General features: G+C 63.4%; 1 protein-coding gene across 1 annotated transcript in view; it reads right to left on the bottom strand.

Moving 5' to 3' along the window:
* Positions 1–10525: 10525 nt before the first annotated feature.
* The window catches only part of MGMT (O-6-methylguanine-DNA methyltransferase), a 280338-nt gene continuing 275048 nt past the window's right edge, over positions 10526–15815 (bottom strand). Inside the window, 1 exon segment of the mRNA NM_001003376.1 lies at positions 10526–10834. Coding sequence (NP_001003376.1) covers positions 10610–10834 — 225 coding nt within the window. The 3' untranslated portion in view covers positions 10526–10609.

Below are 15815 nucleotides of genomic sequence, written 5' to 3'. Positions count from 1 at the left end.
CTGAGGCCGCGGCAGCCGAGTTCGGAACCAGCACGATGGACACGGGCGGAGTGAAGCCAGAGGCTCCGTGTTGGGAGTGGGGGGCTCTGAACACCCCCTGTGCTGCAGGGAGGGAGGTGGGCGACAGGAGGGGCAGGAGGGGCCCACAGTGAGCAACAAGCCGACTCGAGACACCCCGGGCGGCTCAGGCCGAGCCCACGACAAGCTTCCATCCTTCCCTGAGAAAAGCTCTTCATCTACATCTGAGACCAATTTGCTTGAAACTACGGAATACCTGTCACATCGCTTCCTGGCGCAGGAGTCAGATGTTTGCATGGAAAAGAACCGACAGCTACATACCTCTTGGTGTTGTAATATTTAGACGTGTCATCCTGCATCTCGAAGAAAAGGCAGCTTTAAGTACACGTGTGTTCTCAGCTCGGCATGAGGCGTCCGGGTCCGGAGACGGAGCGGGAGCCGGGTGCCCGGAGGGAACAGCGCCTTCAGCCTGGGCTGTAGTCGTGCGGAGCCCCGGATGCGCGTGTTTGGGAACTGGGGGACTCAGAACCTAGAGCTGGGGACACAGCGGGCCCCCCAGACAACGACCACGCACGCGTGTCCCGGGAGGGCGGCAGGTGGCTTGGCGGCTCTTCAGGGGTTACAGGCAGGAAAGAATGGGGCTCCCAAGGGTCGGGGGTCCCATGGGGTACGCAGAACATGAAACACGTGAGTCCTCTGCAGTCAGACTGGTCCTAACTCCCTCTCTTCTCGGGGAGAGAAAGGGAAAAGCTTCAGCGACCGTCGGAGGAACACAGCACCCAGCTTCCTTCGGGTCAGGACAGATTCAAAGTAACTGTCTGTGTTATGTGTGATGTGATCTGCTATAAAACTACGTATAGTTTGTTTAAACAAGATTACAGAGTTTGGAACCGAACGTTCCCAGAGCCCACCTCTCTCACGGGCGCCTGGTGGTCCGCGGCCAGGGCTGGGCTGCACACCTGCTCCGCCGCACCTGCCGCTCTCCGGGCCGCGGGCCCTGTGCACGCCCCCTCGCTGCGCACACGCTGTCTCGCTGGCACGTGCCCTTCGCCCTGGCCTCGGGGTGTCTGCACACAAACGCCGGCGAGGAGGCCCCGACGAGGGCCCGGCAGGCCAGGGCCTGGCCCGTGCCCTGCGGAGCTGGAGGGAGAAGCCCGAGGCTCTCCGGCCGGCCCCCCAGCACCCCAGCCGGCCCCCCAGCACCCCGGCCGGCCCTTCACGGAGCCGGGACCAGCTCGGGACGGTCGGGGTTTTAGAGTAACGTTCGATCACGCTGCGTCCGGAAACCCGCTGGGAAGTACGTGATGCTGGGGGGGTGCTATTTTTGGGTTCCCCGTCAGACACGTCCTCCGTCGCTGCGGTGCTGGGGAGACCGTCCCAGGCCGGAGCACCCTCCCCCGCCATCCTCCAGGGCACCCGCACCCACTCCGCCAGCGGGTGACCTGCTGGAGACCTGCCCCGAGCCAAGCAAGCCCAGCTCTGCTCCCCCCGCCCCGTGGTTGCTCCCAGGTGTGCATAACGCGGTGAGTTAAACCATTAAAACCGTGGGCAACAGAGCCCTTTACGGGGCCAAGGCCCTCTCGTTCCTCTGGGCACAGGCGTCTGCCCACCGCATCCGGGCTCCGGCCTCAAAGCGCGGCTTTGCAGCATCTTATCAGAGCTGTGACCCTGCCACCCCTCGCGCCCTCGGGTCCGTGACGGGGAACCAGCCTCAGACCAGGCCTCCCCTCGGATCCTGTGATTTTCCACAAACAGACGTGAACTGATACTACCCCCACCCCCCTGCAAACACCCTCTCAAACGGGGAACTCACTTTCTGAGGAACACGGGGTCCCCTTCGGCCTGGCTCCACCCCGTTGGCGGCCCAGGCCCATGGGCCACCAGGAGTCACATCCCTCCCGTGGGGTCCAGATGGGGTTTCTGGACACTCGGAGAGGCCGGGGCCACGGGGGCGGGGGTGCCCACAGCACCAGGCGGGCATCATGCGGGCACCGCGCCTTCTGCATTTTCTTTCTAAAAAGCTGAGGGTGACTCCCCTCCCCCTCCTTCTTTCCAGAAAGAACCCGTCCTCCCACTTAGAGCGGTGGGTGGAGCGGCTTGGGGTAAGGGAGACCGGAACCCCTCACCACGTCACACAGTAGGACCTTCCGGCCACTCCCCCTCCCCCCAGGCCGCGGGGAAGGGCCCCCGTCCAGGAGGACGCCGCACCCCGGCTGCTGCCTGTGTTGGGCTCTTCTCGCGCCCACCCTGGCCCTGCCGTGCACCCACCGGTAGCCTTAGACAAGCCCCGGGAGCCCTGGGGCCTCGGTCTGTCCACCCGCAGCCCTGAGGGTGGGCTGGAGCTACAGCCTGCCTCTACCTGCACGCAGAACGTGGGCCGAGGGGTCTGCTGGGCTCGAGGAAGGTTGGGGAGCATGCAGGAGCTGGGGGTCTGTGCCAGAAAGGGCTCTCAGGGTTGGGGGGGGTGCGGGGCCTACGGTGCCCAAGGCCGAGGCATAGGCGGCTCCTGGGAGCCGGGGGTCCAGCGCCCTGGGGAGCTGCTGATGGTGGGCGGTCAGGGTGCAGGTGGAGGGCGACCTCGCCTGCTGTGCTGGGCCAGGCGCCCGGGCCTTGCCATCCCCAGCTCTGCTCAGCCCCAGAGCAGACAACCGCCAAGCAATCCTCAGGGAAACCAGGCCCGTGGAGAGCTGGCTACCCTGGGGTGCTCGGGGCCCTCCCCGCTGTGGGCACGAGGCCAGAGCGTTCCGAGGGTTGGGCTCCTGCAGGGAGGCCCAGGCGGGCTCACCTCCCCGGAGAAGGGGCCAGGGGACTGAGGGGCTCGGGGCGATGGAAGCGGGCGACAGTCACCGGAGCCTGCCTGTCGGAGGAGGAGGCTGGGAAACCGAGCGTCTGTGGCCGAGCACAGCCAGGAGAGGTTCTGGGGGGCGGGGCGTGCTCTCGGGGAGCCCCATGAAGGCAGTGTGGGGCCGGCCCCTCGGTGATGGGCTGGCTTATGCCACCAGAGCCTAGGGTGCTGTGCACCTGAGCAGAGGGAGGTGCAGCCGGGACCTCTCACCTCCGGGCCCCACGACGCGGTGTTCATGGGGATGGGGGCCCGAGGTTTTCCGGGACTCGGGGAGATACAAACCCACCAAAGGAGGGACGTGGCGTTGCAGCAGACACGTCCTAACGGGATGCGGCAAGCTGCCGTGGGCCTTGGTCAAGAGCTGGGCAGGAGGAGGAGGGTGGGAGGACCACGTGCACCGCCGACCCCGAGGAGAGCCCTACAAGGGGGCGGAGAGAGGGACCCCTTTGTGGGGCGGCCAGTCCCGGCAGCTCCCAGGTCAGCTGCACTGTCCACCATCCACTCGCTGGGCTCAGCAGCAATCCCGCAGACGTCCAGGGAGCTGCCAATGCCACTCACTGCCCTTCTACGGGCTCCGGACTCACTACCTGACCACCCGGCCGTGGTGGCGGCCTGCGCTGAAACACGGCCATGGGGATGCCCTGGAGTCTTGGGCAAGTGCCACAGGCTTGGCGCTGGCGTCTGCGCCCGGCTGGGGAGGCGCCCTGGTGAGGGCAGACCCATGTCTGCGGCAGTGTCCCCAGGGGGCTGGCCGGGCACATGGTCACTCAGATCACTTGAATCGGGAAGGAGACCCCAGGCCACGGCCCCTAGATAACCTGGACCCGCCACCGAGGGTCACAGGCCTGGACTAAATCCAGCCACAAGGGGTGACCAGAGGCCTGCAGGGCAGAGCTGACTCGAGGCCCCGCCCGCTCCCTGCTGCCCCTTCCCGGCCCCGAGCCCACTACACGTGGCAGTCCCGGCAGTGACGGTGCACGTGGGCTGCCACCGTGTGCCCAGACCCCACCCTTACCTGTGAGCCGAGCTGCTGCAGGCCTTTCCCAGGAAGTTGGAGCAGCCGTGCCGCCTGCAGGCCGTCGGCAACCAGGCCCCCCTCCAGCGGCCGGGAGGGGCCCTGAGGAGCGCAGATTGTGGTTTTTGGGGAGAGCCTGCCTTGAACGAGCTGCACCGCAGGCGGCTCCCTCCGTACTTGCACAGACCCTCCTTCCCCCGGTTCAGGATCACCACGGACACCAGCAGACACGGCCACCCGTCCTGACCGAGGGGAGGAGCCAGCGTGTCCGACGTGCCCATGCGTTCAGGGGACAGAGCCAGGGCAGGGATGGGGTCTCTGCAACCTCTGACGGCACAGGGCTGGGGGCCGGGTCACTCCAGGACCACCCTCTGGCCTGGGGGTAGCCCTGGCCAGGGTGACACTCCCTGTGCGGCTGGAGAAGGGCGACCCCAAGGATGGAGGGTCTCGGCTGGGGAGAAGCCTTCAGAGGTGGGAACGTCACCCTAAGGCCCTGCGGTGAGGCGGCTGCTTGCTCTCCATGTGCTTCCTGTGGGAGGGACCGAGGATGGCCGGGATGTCCCCAGGACAGGGACGGCAATCCCGAGCACCACCCACGTGAACAGGGTCTTGGGAAGGCGCTGCTCTCCTGCTCCAGAGCGGGAGGCTGTCGGCGCACCTGGGTGCAGGGGCCTGCTGGCCTCTTGGGCCCACCGACCAGATCAGCTCCCAGGAGGACCTGGCAGGGGGCACTCCCAGCCAATAGCCCTTCTCTGGGCCCCATGGGAGCCAGCTCCAGAATGTTCCAGAATGCTCCAGGTCTGCCTCATGGCTCCGCTTCCATCCACCTCACTCCTAACCGGAGACTCCGACGTGGCCGGTAGGATGGACGGTGTGGTCACGGCCACTGCCCTGCCACCTTCTGCAGGGGCCGTGTCGGGCGGGGGGTAACCTGTGAGCGCAGACGTGCGCCATCCTGCACGTTTGCTGGGGCGGCCCGGGCAGGGTCCCCCGGGGAGGCTGCACGCGGCAGGAGGGTCACAGCCAAGGCCTACGAAGCCACGAAAGCCCTTTTCCCAAGAAAAATGATCCAAGCTGTGGTGCAGGAGGCCACGTGAGGGACATCGCTGGGGTTCTGGAAACAGCAAAACTCCTGGGAAGACAACATTTCAGGAATTCCTAACCAAACTAGGTCTGAGTGCGAGTGTGACAAAGGGGTGGGCTCCCCGGGCTGCCGCGCCGGTGGAGGGGGGCAGGTGCTGGGTCCGGGGGCCTGCAAGCCGCAGCCTCTTCCCGCCCACGGGCTGCCCTGGCCGTGCCCCGGGTCCCACTCTCCATACCTGGGGGCAACGCGACAGGCACCAAGCAGACGACCGAAGGACAGTCTGCTGAAGCCACACGGACGGGTGGGCCCCTACACGGAGGCTCCTGCGGGGTACCTGTCTGCCCCCGTGTTGGGACTCAGGACAGTAGCAGCTCCGAGGAAGCGTCCGGAGGACGTGCTGGGCCCAGGCGAGCGCTCCAGCTGCACAGGCGCCAGGGCCACTGCTGGGTTCGGTTCCCCGCCTCCCCCGGCACCGAGGACTTCATGTTTGAGGCGTACATGAAGGTGGAATCTTTTATCCGGAAGGATCTCCAGGCTTTCACAGAATTTACCTCGACTTACCCCGACTGAGTCAACGTCAACGTGTGCCGGGAGCTTGGCTCAGCCGCACAGCCTCCTGCCCGGGGCCCCCTCACCTGGTGGGTCGTGCCCCGCACCACACGCACCTTGCGTGGCTATCAAGTGAGTGGTGAGGGCGGTCAGGGCTTCCGGCCCTGCTTTCTCGGGCCCTCGATGGACTAAATCCCCCCAGACGGCCCGGGGCTGGCCTTTCCTTCTTGGGAGGGGCTGCTTTGGACGGCGGGCGCAGGTTCAGGGCCCCTCGAGGGAAGGCCCGCCCACCTGCTGGAGGGCACAGCTCGGCGCCGCCTGCCAAGACGCTCACACGTGCATCTACTTCTCGTAGCTATGGCAATCAAAACAGGCAAAAAGCAATACTTTTTGCACAATATCACATGTTGCTTAATGTTTGGACACTGATATTTTCTCCAGCTGGGTTTTTCTTAATTTAAGTCAACAAACCAATCTGGAGGCAAACATGTTGCTCGTGTTTGGGAACCAAACAAAAGTGATGTGTGGCAGGAAGACTTAAGAAAAGGCTCAGGTGTGCGTGTGCTCGGTGTGCGCCTGCCTGTGGACGACTCAGCCGCTCAGAGGCAAGGGATGAAATGGGACAGAAGTCCCCGGCCGCCTCCCTGCGCCGTCGCCCGTGCCCCTCGCCCCAGGACTGGTGCGTCCTGGTGAGAACCACACGCAGAGGAAAAGCGCTCGGAGTGCCCCACGGGGTCCCTGGCAGCCAGCGGAGGGATCTCAGCCCCGGGAGCAGCACACGCTCCTCTTCCTCGGCACGAGTTCAGGACAGCGACCCCCTGGAGCTCCTCCTCGTGGCCTCAGACGCAGGGCCACCCGCTCAGGTCGAGCACCTACACCCCCGAGACGAGCTCCGCTCACCAGTCACCCAGGAAGGCCTCTCAAACCACGGTGAGGAGTACGAGGCTCCCCGAAGGTGCCCCGCGACACGGGTGCACGCGTCCCACGATCGATCTTAACTGGCGTTCGTGCAGAGTTTTTTTCCTTGGGCTTTTTTTCTTTTCTCCCCATCGAAAAAACATCGAGAACACTTTAAAGACTTGTTAACGATGTCCTTTCATCAGTCCGGGCGCCGTCGGGGTTGGGCTCTGCGTCCGGCCGCGCCTCGCTGTCCAGGCCCTTCCCTACGCCTCACCCCCCACCCGCCCAGCACGCACCCCACGGAGCCGACCGGCTGATGGAGGCCAGACGCGCTCGTCTGTCGGCAGCTGGAGACACGGGGTCCGAGGCCTCTGCACAGCCGCCCTCGGCCGCCTAGAGACGCGTCGGGACCTGCAGTTTCTCCAGGCTCTGGGCCTGGCTTTCAGCTGCCACCCCTTTTCCTTCAGACAGACAGACAGGACAGACAGGGGCCGCACGGCAAAGCCCCGCGTAAGCCTCAACGTCTTTGAGACTGATAACACGCAAAATTGATGTGGGCTTCAGCTTCCTAAACACAAACTCTCAATCAAATGCTGGCGAACAAGAAAGAAATAAACCGCGCCTGGGTGGAGGGAGGCCCAGCACAGCGAATCCCCGCCGCGGCCTCGGGCTGCCCTCTGCCCGTGACCCGCCGCCCCGACGGCGGCAAGAAAACACACCCGACGACGCGCTCGGGCTCCCGACACATCACGGCTCCCGGACCACAGGGCAAGGCTCGGTTTCCTGAATGCTCTTGTGGGACAAGCTTTTGAGTAAAATAAAACTCTTTTCCTGCGTGCCCCTCCCCGCCGCCCCCGCGTTAAGTCATTTATCACTCGAAAGTCCTCCTCTGTGCGGTTTAAAACCAAAATCGCACGAAGACCCTCGGCAGGCTCCAGCGCAGACGGCTCTCCCCTCGATTCAGCTGCGACGGCGGCCGCGGTTTGAGCTGGAGCTGCTGCGTGGTCACAGCGGGGGCGCCGGCAGCCAGGGTGGGGCACGCGGGGGGCGGCCGGGAGGACACACGGCCATCAGCGCCCATCCGCCCCGCCAGGGCCACCGCGCGGCTGGGGGGTGGGGACAAGGGCCTCCGGAGACGGCACACGGACCCCATGGGGCTCCCACGGCATCGGGCCGCCACTTTGGTTCTTAAGCAACCTCCCCGTCAGGGGTTCCTGCTCACGTCGCAGTTTTCAAGGAAGTAAGTTCTGGGGTGACCCTGCTGCTCACGAGCGGGTTAAGAAACACAAACCGTCTCGATACAGACACAGCAGCACTGGACTCGCCGGGCCACTTGGAAGAGGAGACTCTGGACGAGCACCCGGCGTGCAGGAAGGAGACTTGGAAGAAAATGTGCATCCGAAGACACTGGGTGGGAAGGGACTTCCGTGTCTCCAAACAGTCAAATCACATGCGGGTGGTACAGTCGGTGCGTCTGCCGGGTGAGAAGCAGACAAGGATTAGCGGTCCCACCTCTGTCACCTGCAAGGTGAGCCTTCTTGCCTCCTGTGTGAGCCCTGGGGTGCCCTTGCCACTGCCAGCGGCCGATCCCACGGGGTCTGCCTCTTCCCGAGCCTGTGCCACAGCCTCCCTCCGGCCCCCGCTTGCACAGGACACCGTGCAATTTTCTTCCTTGGGCATCAGAAGGCAGACTTGTGCGGTCAACCTGGTCCCTTGGTGCAGCCGCAGGACACAGACAGGTGCGGGCTCACATGAGGCGTCTGTTCTACGTGGGAAAAGGAATCGGGGAGCACAGCCACCCTCCACAACCCCGGTGTCTGCCCGGCCGAGGGCACCTATGGCTGTACCTGCGCCTCTGCAAACACACGTGTTCGCTCCAAATCTCTCACGATCTGGGTCTCTGGAAATGGGTGAGAACAGCACGCGGCGTCCAGGCTGCTGCACGGAGCCAGCCGTCACTGGCCCGGGGGTCTCCGTGTCGGTGTTCAAAGCGCCCCGTGCTACACGGATGGGGCGAGCCCGGCCGGTGCGGGGGACCCAGGCCTGAGGCCCAAGAACACAGATCTCTCTTGTTTCGACGTTTCTTTTTATTTGGAAAATATTTTTGCATCTCTTTGTGCCTTCCCTTTTCCTCTTTATCTCCATAAACGGCGCCGCAACCTTGAGCAGCAGCGGCTCTAGGCGACCCGCGCTGGCTTTTCATGTGGGCCTCTGCAGAGCCTGTCCTTGGAGCGGTACACGGCCGTGCCGGTTTGAGCCTGGCTGCTGCCTCCGTCAGCGGGAACCTCGGGGCATCTATCAAGCCTGTTCTGACAGCGCCGAGGAAGCCCTGGGAGACAGAAAACAGGACGTGGGCCCCAACAGGCAGTGCCAGGCCACGCGGAGCTGCGGGGTCACCTCGGACAGCTCTGGCGGAGCCCTGCCAGGAGCCAGGCCCTCGCAGGAGCCTCCCTCGGAGGCCACCTGGGGATCACAGTGGGGGGCACGTTGGCGGGCAAGGGACCCACGCTTTCCTGGTCCATGCGGCGGCACAGGCCACGTGGACACGACACGTGGAGCATCAGGAGGGCCCGTGGGGCTGTCACGGAGCCGAGGGGAGAGCTCCACCCTGGCCCCGCTCTCCCATCCATCCTTAGACGGACGGACGTGGTGCTGGGGGTCTCCCAACCGCAGCCTAGTGCACGGCTATGGTGCCCTCTATTGGAAAGCACTCAGACGAAATCCACACCCAGGCCAACAAGGACAACCTGCCTCCTGGGAACCACGGGTTCCCGTTCCGTTCAGGGCTGGGCAGAGGGGCCGCGCGTCACCACGTCTCTGGGTGGCCGTCAGTTCCTGGAGAAAAGCCTTTTCCTTATGGAATTTCCAACACAGCCGCCTCCCCGGCCCCCGAGTGCAGAGTGTGCCCCAGGTCCCCCCACTCGTCGCCCCAAGCCGTCAGAAACACAGGAAGGAGCCCTCTGCTCTCGCGCGGAGACGTCCGACAGCGTGCTTACAGTTCTGGGAGCCCGCCGAGGGGCTCAGTGACGCAGGCCGGCTCGGCGGTCCGTCCAGAGGTCAGGCCTCTACGCAGCTCACGGTGGGAGCGGGACGGCGCGCTTGGAGACGCAGCACAGAGAAGGAGCGAAGTCAGGAAATGATGGAGTAAGGGTCACAGCACTTTATTTTGGAGGGGGAAAAAAAAAATCCAGAATTCGGTTGATGTAATAAAGGGATACGTTAAACTACAAATTGGGGAGAAGAGGCTGAAGCCGGCTAACATTAGGTCCTTGTTCTCTCGTAGGCGTACAGGTAACGCGAAATATAAAATGCACCCAAGCTGTGCACGTCACAGGCCGTATATTTGCCCAGCCTTTCAGTGACACGTACAAACCACCTGAGCTTCCCTGCTGTGCTTTACGGTCGCAGGAACCCCTGACAAAAATACAGCTTTCTACTGCACGGTGGGGTGGGGTTTATTTTCTCCATATATCATTCGCTCTATTTTATTTATCCACATGCACAGCTACGCGTTTCCCTCATGCTTTTTCTGATATAGTTAATTATAAAGCTGCAACGACAGCAGGATAATGAAGTATCGGGCTGAGGTCCTCGGTGGATGCTGGAAACGCTCTGTGACCGCCCCGGGGACAGGAGCCGACCACCTTCCGGCGTGACCTCTGACCTCCAGGCTCGGGCTCGGGGTGCCGGGGAAGGAGAGGTCGGCGGGCCTCGCCACCTCCTCTGCTCGGGGCATGCGAAGGTCAGGGGCGGGGCTGGGGCCCGAGGCAAGACCCCCCCATCCCTCAGAAAGGAGCCACTGCAACCAAACCCACCTCGAAGGGTGACGGTTGTCCCAGCGGGTCTTTCCCATTTGACCGATACAGCCCCACACACGTGCATCCTGCACCAGCCTTTCTGGTGGTGAGTAAGGCAAGGTTAGGAAGCCTGCTGAGAAGCGGGGGTAGCCGGGAAGCATGCCGGGAGGCCGGCTTCTGGGGGACAGGCCTGTCGCCCGGCTGTTTGCAGGCTCCCCCTGCTCCCTCATCCCCGCTGTAGCAGCCGTTAGAGATGGAGCGAGAGTGGGAGGGGAACAGACCGTAAAAACAAGGAAGGGCACACGCACGGCATCCCTCAGGACACATCCAGCACCTTTAATAGAGCAGGGCCACCGCGTACCCCTTCCAGCGTGCTGGTACCTTCACAGTCACTCAGATGTTTACTCCCTCACGCATCCGTCCCGGCCAGCAGGATGGGGGCTGGGGGTGCCACCCAGCGCCCCGCGTCGGGTTCCGGCCAGATAGGAGCCCCCTGGATAGGTGGGCTTCCCTGCCAGGCGGCCTTCGTGGGCTAGCAGCCACTCCTTCGTGGCGAGTCCTCCGGTGTAGTTGCCCATGGCTCCGCTGCTGCAGACCACTCTGTGGCACGGGATGAGGATGGGCACCTGGAAGACAGGAAGCCAGCCCGTTAGTCTGAGCTCCAGGCCAGCGAGTCTCCTGGGGTCAAGCACCAGGCCCCTGACCACAGCTGACCTAGCAGGGGCTACAGGCCAGGGGTGGGCTGGGTGCGGGTCCCTGGCTGGCTGAGTGCGCTGCACCCCTTGGTCTTGGAGGCTCTCGGCATGTGCCCAGGAGCCACGCGGTGCCTCCGGCATATCCAGAGAATCCCCTAGACCAAGATTTGGGAGGAGACAACTGCCTTGGCGAGTGATTTATAATGCATGATAACCAGATCCAAAACTACGTTTCCAAGTTATGGGTGGTGTGCAAATTCCTGAAACATTTCGACAAGCGACAGGAACCTTCAGGAAGACGGTACTCACACAAGGCTCCGGCCGACTGTGGCTGCCGGCTGCTACAGGCTCCGGGTTTTCGTAAATAATTCTTACTGGAACACAGCCATATCGGCTGCGGCTGCTTCTGACAGCCTGAAACATCCACCATCAGGCCCTTTACAGGAAAGGTCTGCTGACCCCACCTCGTGCCGCGCCGTGTGCCGGGCGTGGCTGTCTCCCCGCCTCAGTCCCGGGACACCTGGGGAGCTTGAGCAGCTCTCGTCCTCATCTCTTCTCACCTGAGCGGCTGCTGCCGCCACCCCGCCAGCCCTCAGGACCCCGGACCCAGGGCCACAGCCACCCTCGCCCCTCCGCCCGCCTCGGGTAGCCTCCCACCTCCGGAGGCAGGAGCGGCCGGCGCCTGCCTGCAGCAACAGAATGGCTTCGCTAAGAGCAAGGCCGCCTTAGGATGAAAACAAAGCCAAACACAATCCTACAAAGAGAAGCCAGCCGATGGCTAAACGGCCCCAAAGCCAGGACCAGGAACAGGGATGGGGGTCCGGGAGGGGTGCGGGAGGGATGCAGGCTGGGCTCTGGGCACCTCAGGGCTTTGCCGAACGGGCCCATCCAGCTACGGGCGGCTCAGCTAGCTGCTGTTCCAGCGCCAGGGGAAGCGGGGCTGGCCCATGGCCCCAGAGGAGGAGGGCAGGGGGGTCTCTGGCGGACACGGAGCGCCCCCAGGACAGGAACCCCCCCCCAGTGCCCTTGCCTGGAGCCTGCGCGGGGCACACCAGTGGGTGTCTGATACCCCACGTCCAAGAGTGGATGCCTGGCCTCACAGGGGCTGGGTTCGCGTGGGGGCCACGGTCACACGGGTGGTCGTTATTCCCACAGCCACACACGGGCCAACCACCCCACCTGACACAGTCCTGGAAGCCAGTCCTGCTGGCGAAGGGGTGGGGGGGCGTGTAAAGGCCAGTCCTGTTCCCTCCAGGGCTCGGAGGCTCCCTTCCAGCAGCTGTTCCAGGGGGCGGGGGATGCCTCGGGCCTCCTCCCCCTGGCCTGGCTGTACAGACGGGAGTGCCAGGACCCCGCTGGCATCAGTGTCTGTGCTCAGGGCGGAGTCCACTGTGGAGAGTGGGCACCGTGGGCCTGGCCCTTGCTCCTGACTTCCACGTGGCAGGACACCCACTGGTAGGAGGGACATGCCTGGCCTCGTCCGCCTCTCTCCTCTCCCCCAGCCCGAGGGGAAGAGACTCAGGGACCAGCCGGGGGGAGTCCCCAGGACCCAGCCCAGCTGGCGTTGGAGACAGGAAGGGGGTCGGACTCCAGGCGAATTTCCAGGAAGCCCACCACGGCCATGCTACCTCTCCAGGTTAGCTTTTATCCTGATAAAGCAAATACGCTGATGTCCCATATCCACCTCTTCGCTGGGCCAGAACACGGGAGGAAAGGGGAGGGAGGGAACGTGCGGCCCCTTAGAACCAGAGTGGGCAGGGCCGTGTCTCAGGTGGTTGACCTCCCTTGGTGGGCAGCTCGTGGCACAGCTGAGGGCGTGCCGGCCTGGCGAGGGCTCCACGCCCGGGGCCACCAAACGCAAGGGTGCACAGATGCGCCCACTGCAGGGGCTCCAGGAGAGGGACGGTCACTCTGCTTAGAGATCCCGACAGCAGTTCCCTGGAACCTGAGGGACTTCCCAGGGGGAACCACAGGGCTTCTCAGCAGCGCTCACCCCTGAGGAAGGGGTCTGACCGGGAGTCCCGAGTACATCTCTGTTCAGTCCTAAGCGGCTCTGTCTTGACTGGGGTGAAGGGGCTCCGGGGGTCATCACTAATGGCCCAGGACACGCGGGGCGACAGCAGGTCCCAGGGCTGGTCCACCAAGAACGTAATGGCCAGTGAGCACGGTGACAGGAACGGGCCCGGCTCAGGAGACACAGCCAGGGCAGGAAGGGCACAGGTCATCGGAGACCTCATCCGGGGGACCATGCAGCGCCCCGTCCTGCCCTCTCACACGTGGCCCCCGTGCCCCCAAGGTCCTGCAAGGACAGCAGCCCGTCCTGCAGGGTCCCGAAGGGTGACCTCTACTGAGACAAGCTCCACCTCCAAAGACCTGAGCCAGACAAAGCGACCAGCCCCCCGTCGGGTGAGGTTCTAGAAGAGCGGCCGAGGACGTGTTTCCGGGGGCTCCTCCCATGGTACTGGCACCCGCTGGCCAGGTGTCCGTCTCAGCCTGCCACACACCCCTGGGTGGGCCCCGGGCTGCACCTGTGCCTGGCCCGTGGCATGGTCCCCAGTCCTGTCCCAGATGCGGCACCCCGTGAGGCCGCTGGGGCGTGTGTGGCACATCATGCCCCCCGAGAAGCCCTAGGCACGGCCGCCCCCAGGTCACGGTCCTCTGCTTGCTTGAGTTCGCACCCAGTTTAGAGGCAAAGAGGGGATTCCAGCTCCAAGGAGGCAGAGCCTGGCGCCCAGACTTCTCGCCACCGCACCTGCTGCCCGGGGTGGGGGGGGCCCTGAGTGCAGCCTGGGGTGCCGGCCAGCCCTGCGGGTCACCTGACTCCTCCCACATCACCCCCTCCCACCCGACTCTGACCGGAAGTTTGGGTTGCCATGGGAACGCATGTGCTCTGAAGCCAAGCGGCGGGGGGCGGGGTGGAAGGTGGGGGGTGGCCTGGCTTCCTGGCAGTGCCACTTCACAGGCGGAGGGTGACCCCAGCGCCCCGCCCTCCCCCGCCCGCGGCTGGCCATCCCCATCCCCTTGGAGGGAGACACAGAGCACTTTAAGAAGGGAACACCGGCTCGGACTGAGGGTTCTGATCCAAGAGTCACACTAGTAACTGCTCTGAGGACGCGCCCAGACGATGTCCCACGTCAGCCCGACCGAGAAAGAGGGAGATTTAACTCAGGGTCGTTTCGTGAACATCTGGGCACCAGTTGAGGTTTCCCGCCTAACGTCACGGGTGAGCGGATTTTCCTCCCCGCTCCCCAAGCTGTGCAATTACAAAAGGCGGACGGGGATCCGTCCCCACCGCGTGGCACGGGGACAGCAGGACGGCGCCGCCCCGGCCAGGCTCGCCTCGTGCCTGCAGCGGTGGGACGCACCACACACGCAGCTTTCACCACCAGAAACGGGGAACGCTGCTCCCGTTTGCGCTAACTTTGGCGGCAGGCTAAAATAACGAAAGCTGCCCAAATTTATTTGAGCCCTAAGGACGTTTCAAAGGATCCGCGCCCCCTCGTACCCTCTCCTTTAAAGCCCGCGCTGCATAAAATGTAATTTTTATCAATAACCAAGCAGCTCCTAATATCACAGCTGCATTGAAATCTTCATGCTGTGAAATCTAATTCATCCAGTACGTGAATCCATCACTTACACAGACCCTTTCTCAAATGCTATAAAACTTCCAAACCCATAGATTTGTCTCCAACAAAAATAACACGAAGGGGCCCTTCAATCAATAATGGAATCCCTCTGATTCTGGTGCTGGCTGAATATTTTTTCCAACTTCGCCTTTGTTCTTGTGGTAGTAGCCCACAAGGGAAAGAGCTTGTTTTCACTCGCGGCCTCATCAATACCTAAATCCTGGTGAGCAAGTGACACGGAGAAGCTGTAATCAATAGCTCCCTGTGCGTTTTTTTCTTCTGGTCAAATGGTTCAGCCCCACTGACAGCCCTGACACTTAGAACATGATGCTAAATCTTTATCAACAGCCATCTGGGTGACGAGCAGAACAAGACTCGGGGGGTCATTAACACTCATGGCAATCTGTGAATAAACTAACTCCTCCGGAATGCGTTTGTTTAGAAAAAAGTGGGGGAAAGTCTCCGTGCAACGTATCGATCGCCTTTGAACTGCATTTAGCAAATTCTGTCTGAGGATGAGCACAAGGGTGCTTTTGGGGGGTGCAGGGCGTCTTCCGCGTGATCCACCAGAAGACGGACCCTCCTCCACGGTGTGTGGCGGGCGCACCTTCCGGATCACTGCCACAGCGGCTCGCCTGGGGCTGGCGGGTCCCTTGTGGAAAACTTGGGGAAAAAAAAATCGCGTGCTGAGGACGGGACCAGGCCGCCACACGGCGACAGCCATCCCTCCCTCTGGCGCGGAAGGGAGCCCCACGCCGCAGCAAGCGCTGTAATGTGAGCCAGCACGTGCTCGTGTTTATTGCAAGCCACCTAAGGAATTAATGCACAATGAGCTTCATGGTGTCGCGTGACATTCCAGGCCCATTTTTCACCCTCCTTCCTGAAACGCACAATTGCTCTATTCAGCCCGAACACAGATCATCGAGGAGGACGTCTCCACGAGGCTGCTGGTGCCGGAGCTGCCGCGGGCCGGATCTCGCCGCCTGCGCCGAGGGAGGGGGCACCCACGTTGGGCGTCCGCGCCGGTCGTGGGCCAGTCCCGGGCCGCCTCCTGGCTGCTGCTCCCCCGGGTCCATTCCAAGGAGGCTTTAAATCAACGTGAAGGGAGCCCTTTGAGGGCTGCCAGGCTCCCCGGGAGGCTGAGCCGAAGCGATCCCTGCAGGGCCCCCTGGCAGGTCTGCACCGAGCCCCGAGGCGCCGCTCAGGCCCAGGGTCCCTGCACCCTTCGTGGGCGGCGCCCAGTGACAGAGGGACACACGGACAGGCCCCCGTGGCTCACCAGCAGC

The sequence above is a fragment of the Canis lupus genome, chromosome 28 (genome assembly GCF_011100685.1).
Source record: "Canis lupus familiaris isolate Mischka breed German Shepherd chromosome 28, alternate assembly UU_Cfam_GSD_1.0, whole genome shotgun sequence".
NCBI lineage: Eukaryota > Metazoa > Chordata > Mammalia > Carnivora > Canidae > Canis > Canis lupus.
Note: the sequence above shows the minus strand (reverse complement) of the source record. Positions and strands in the feature narration are given on the sequence as shown.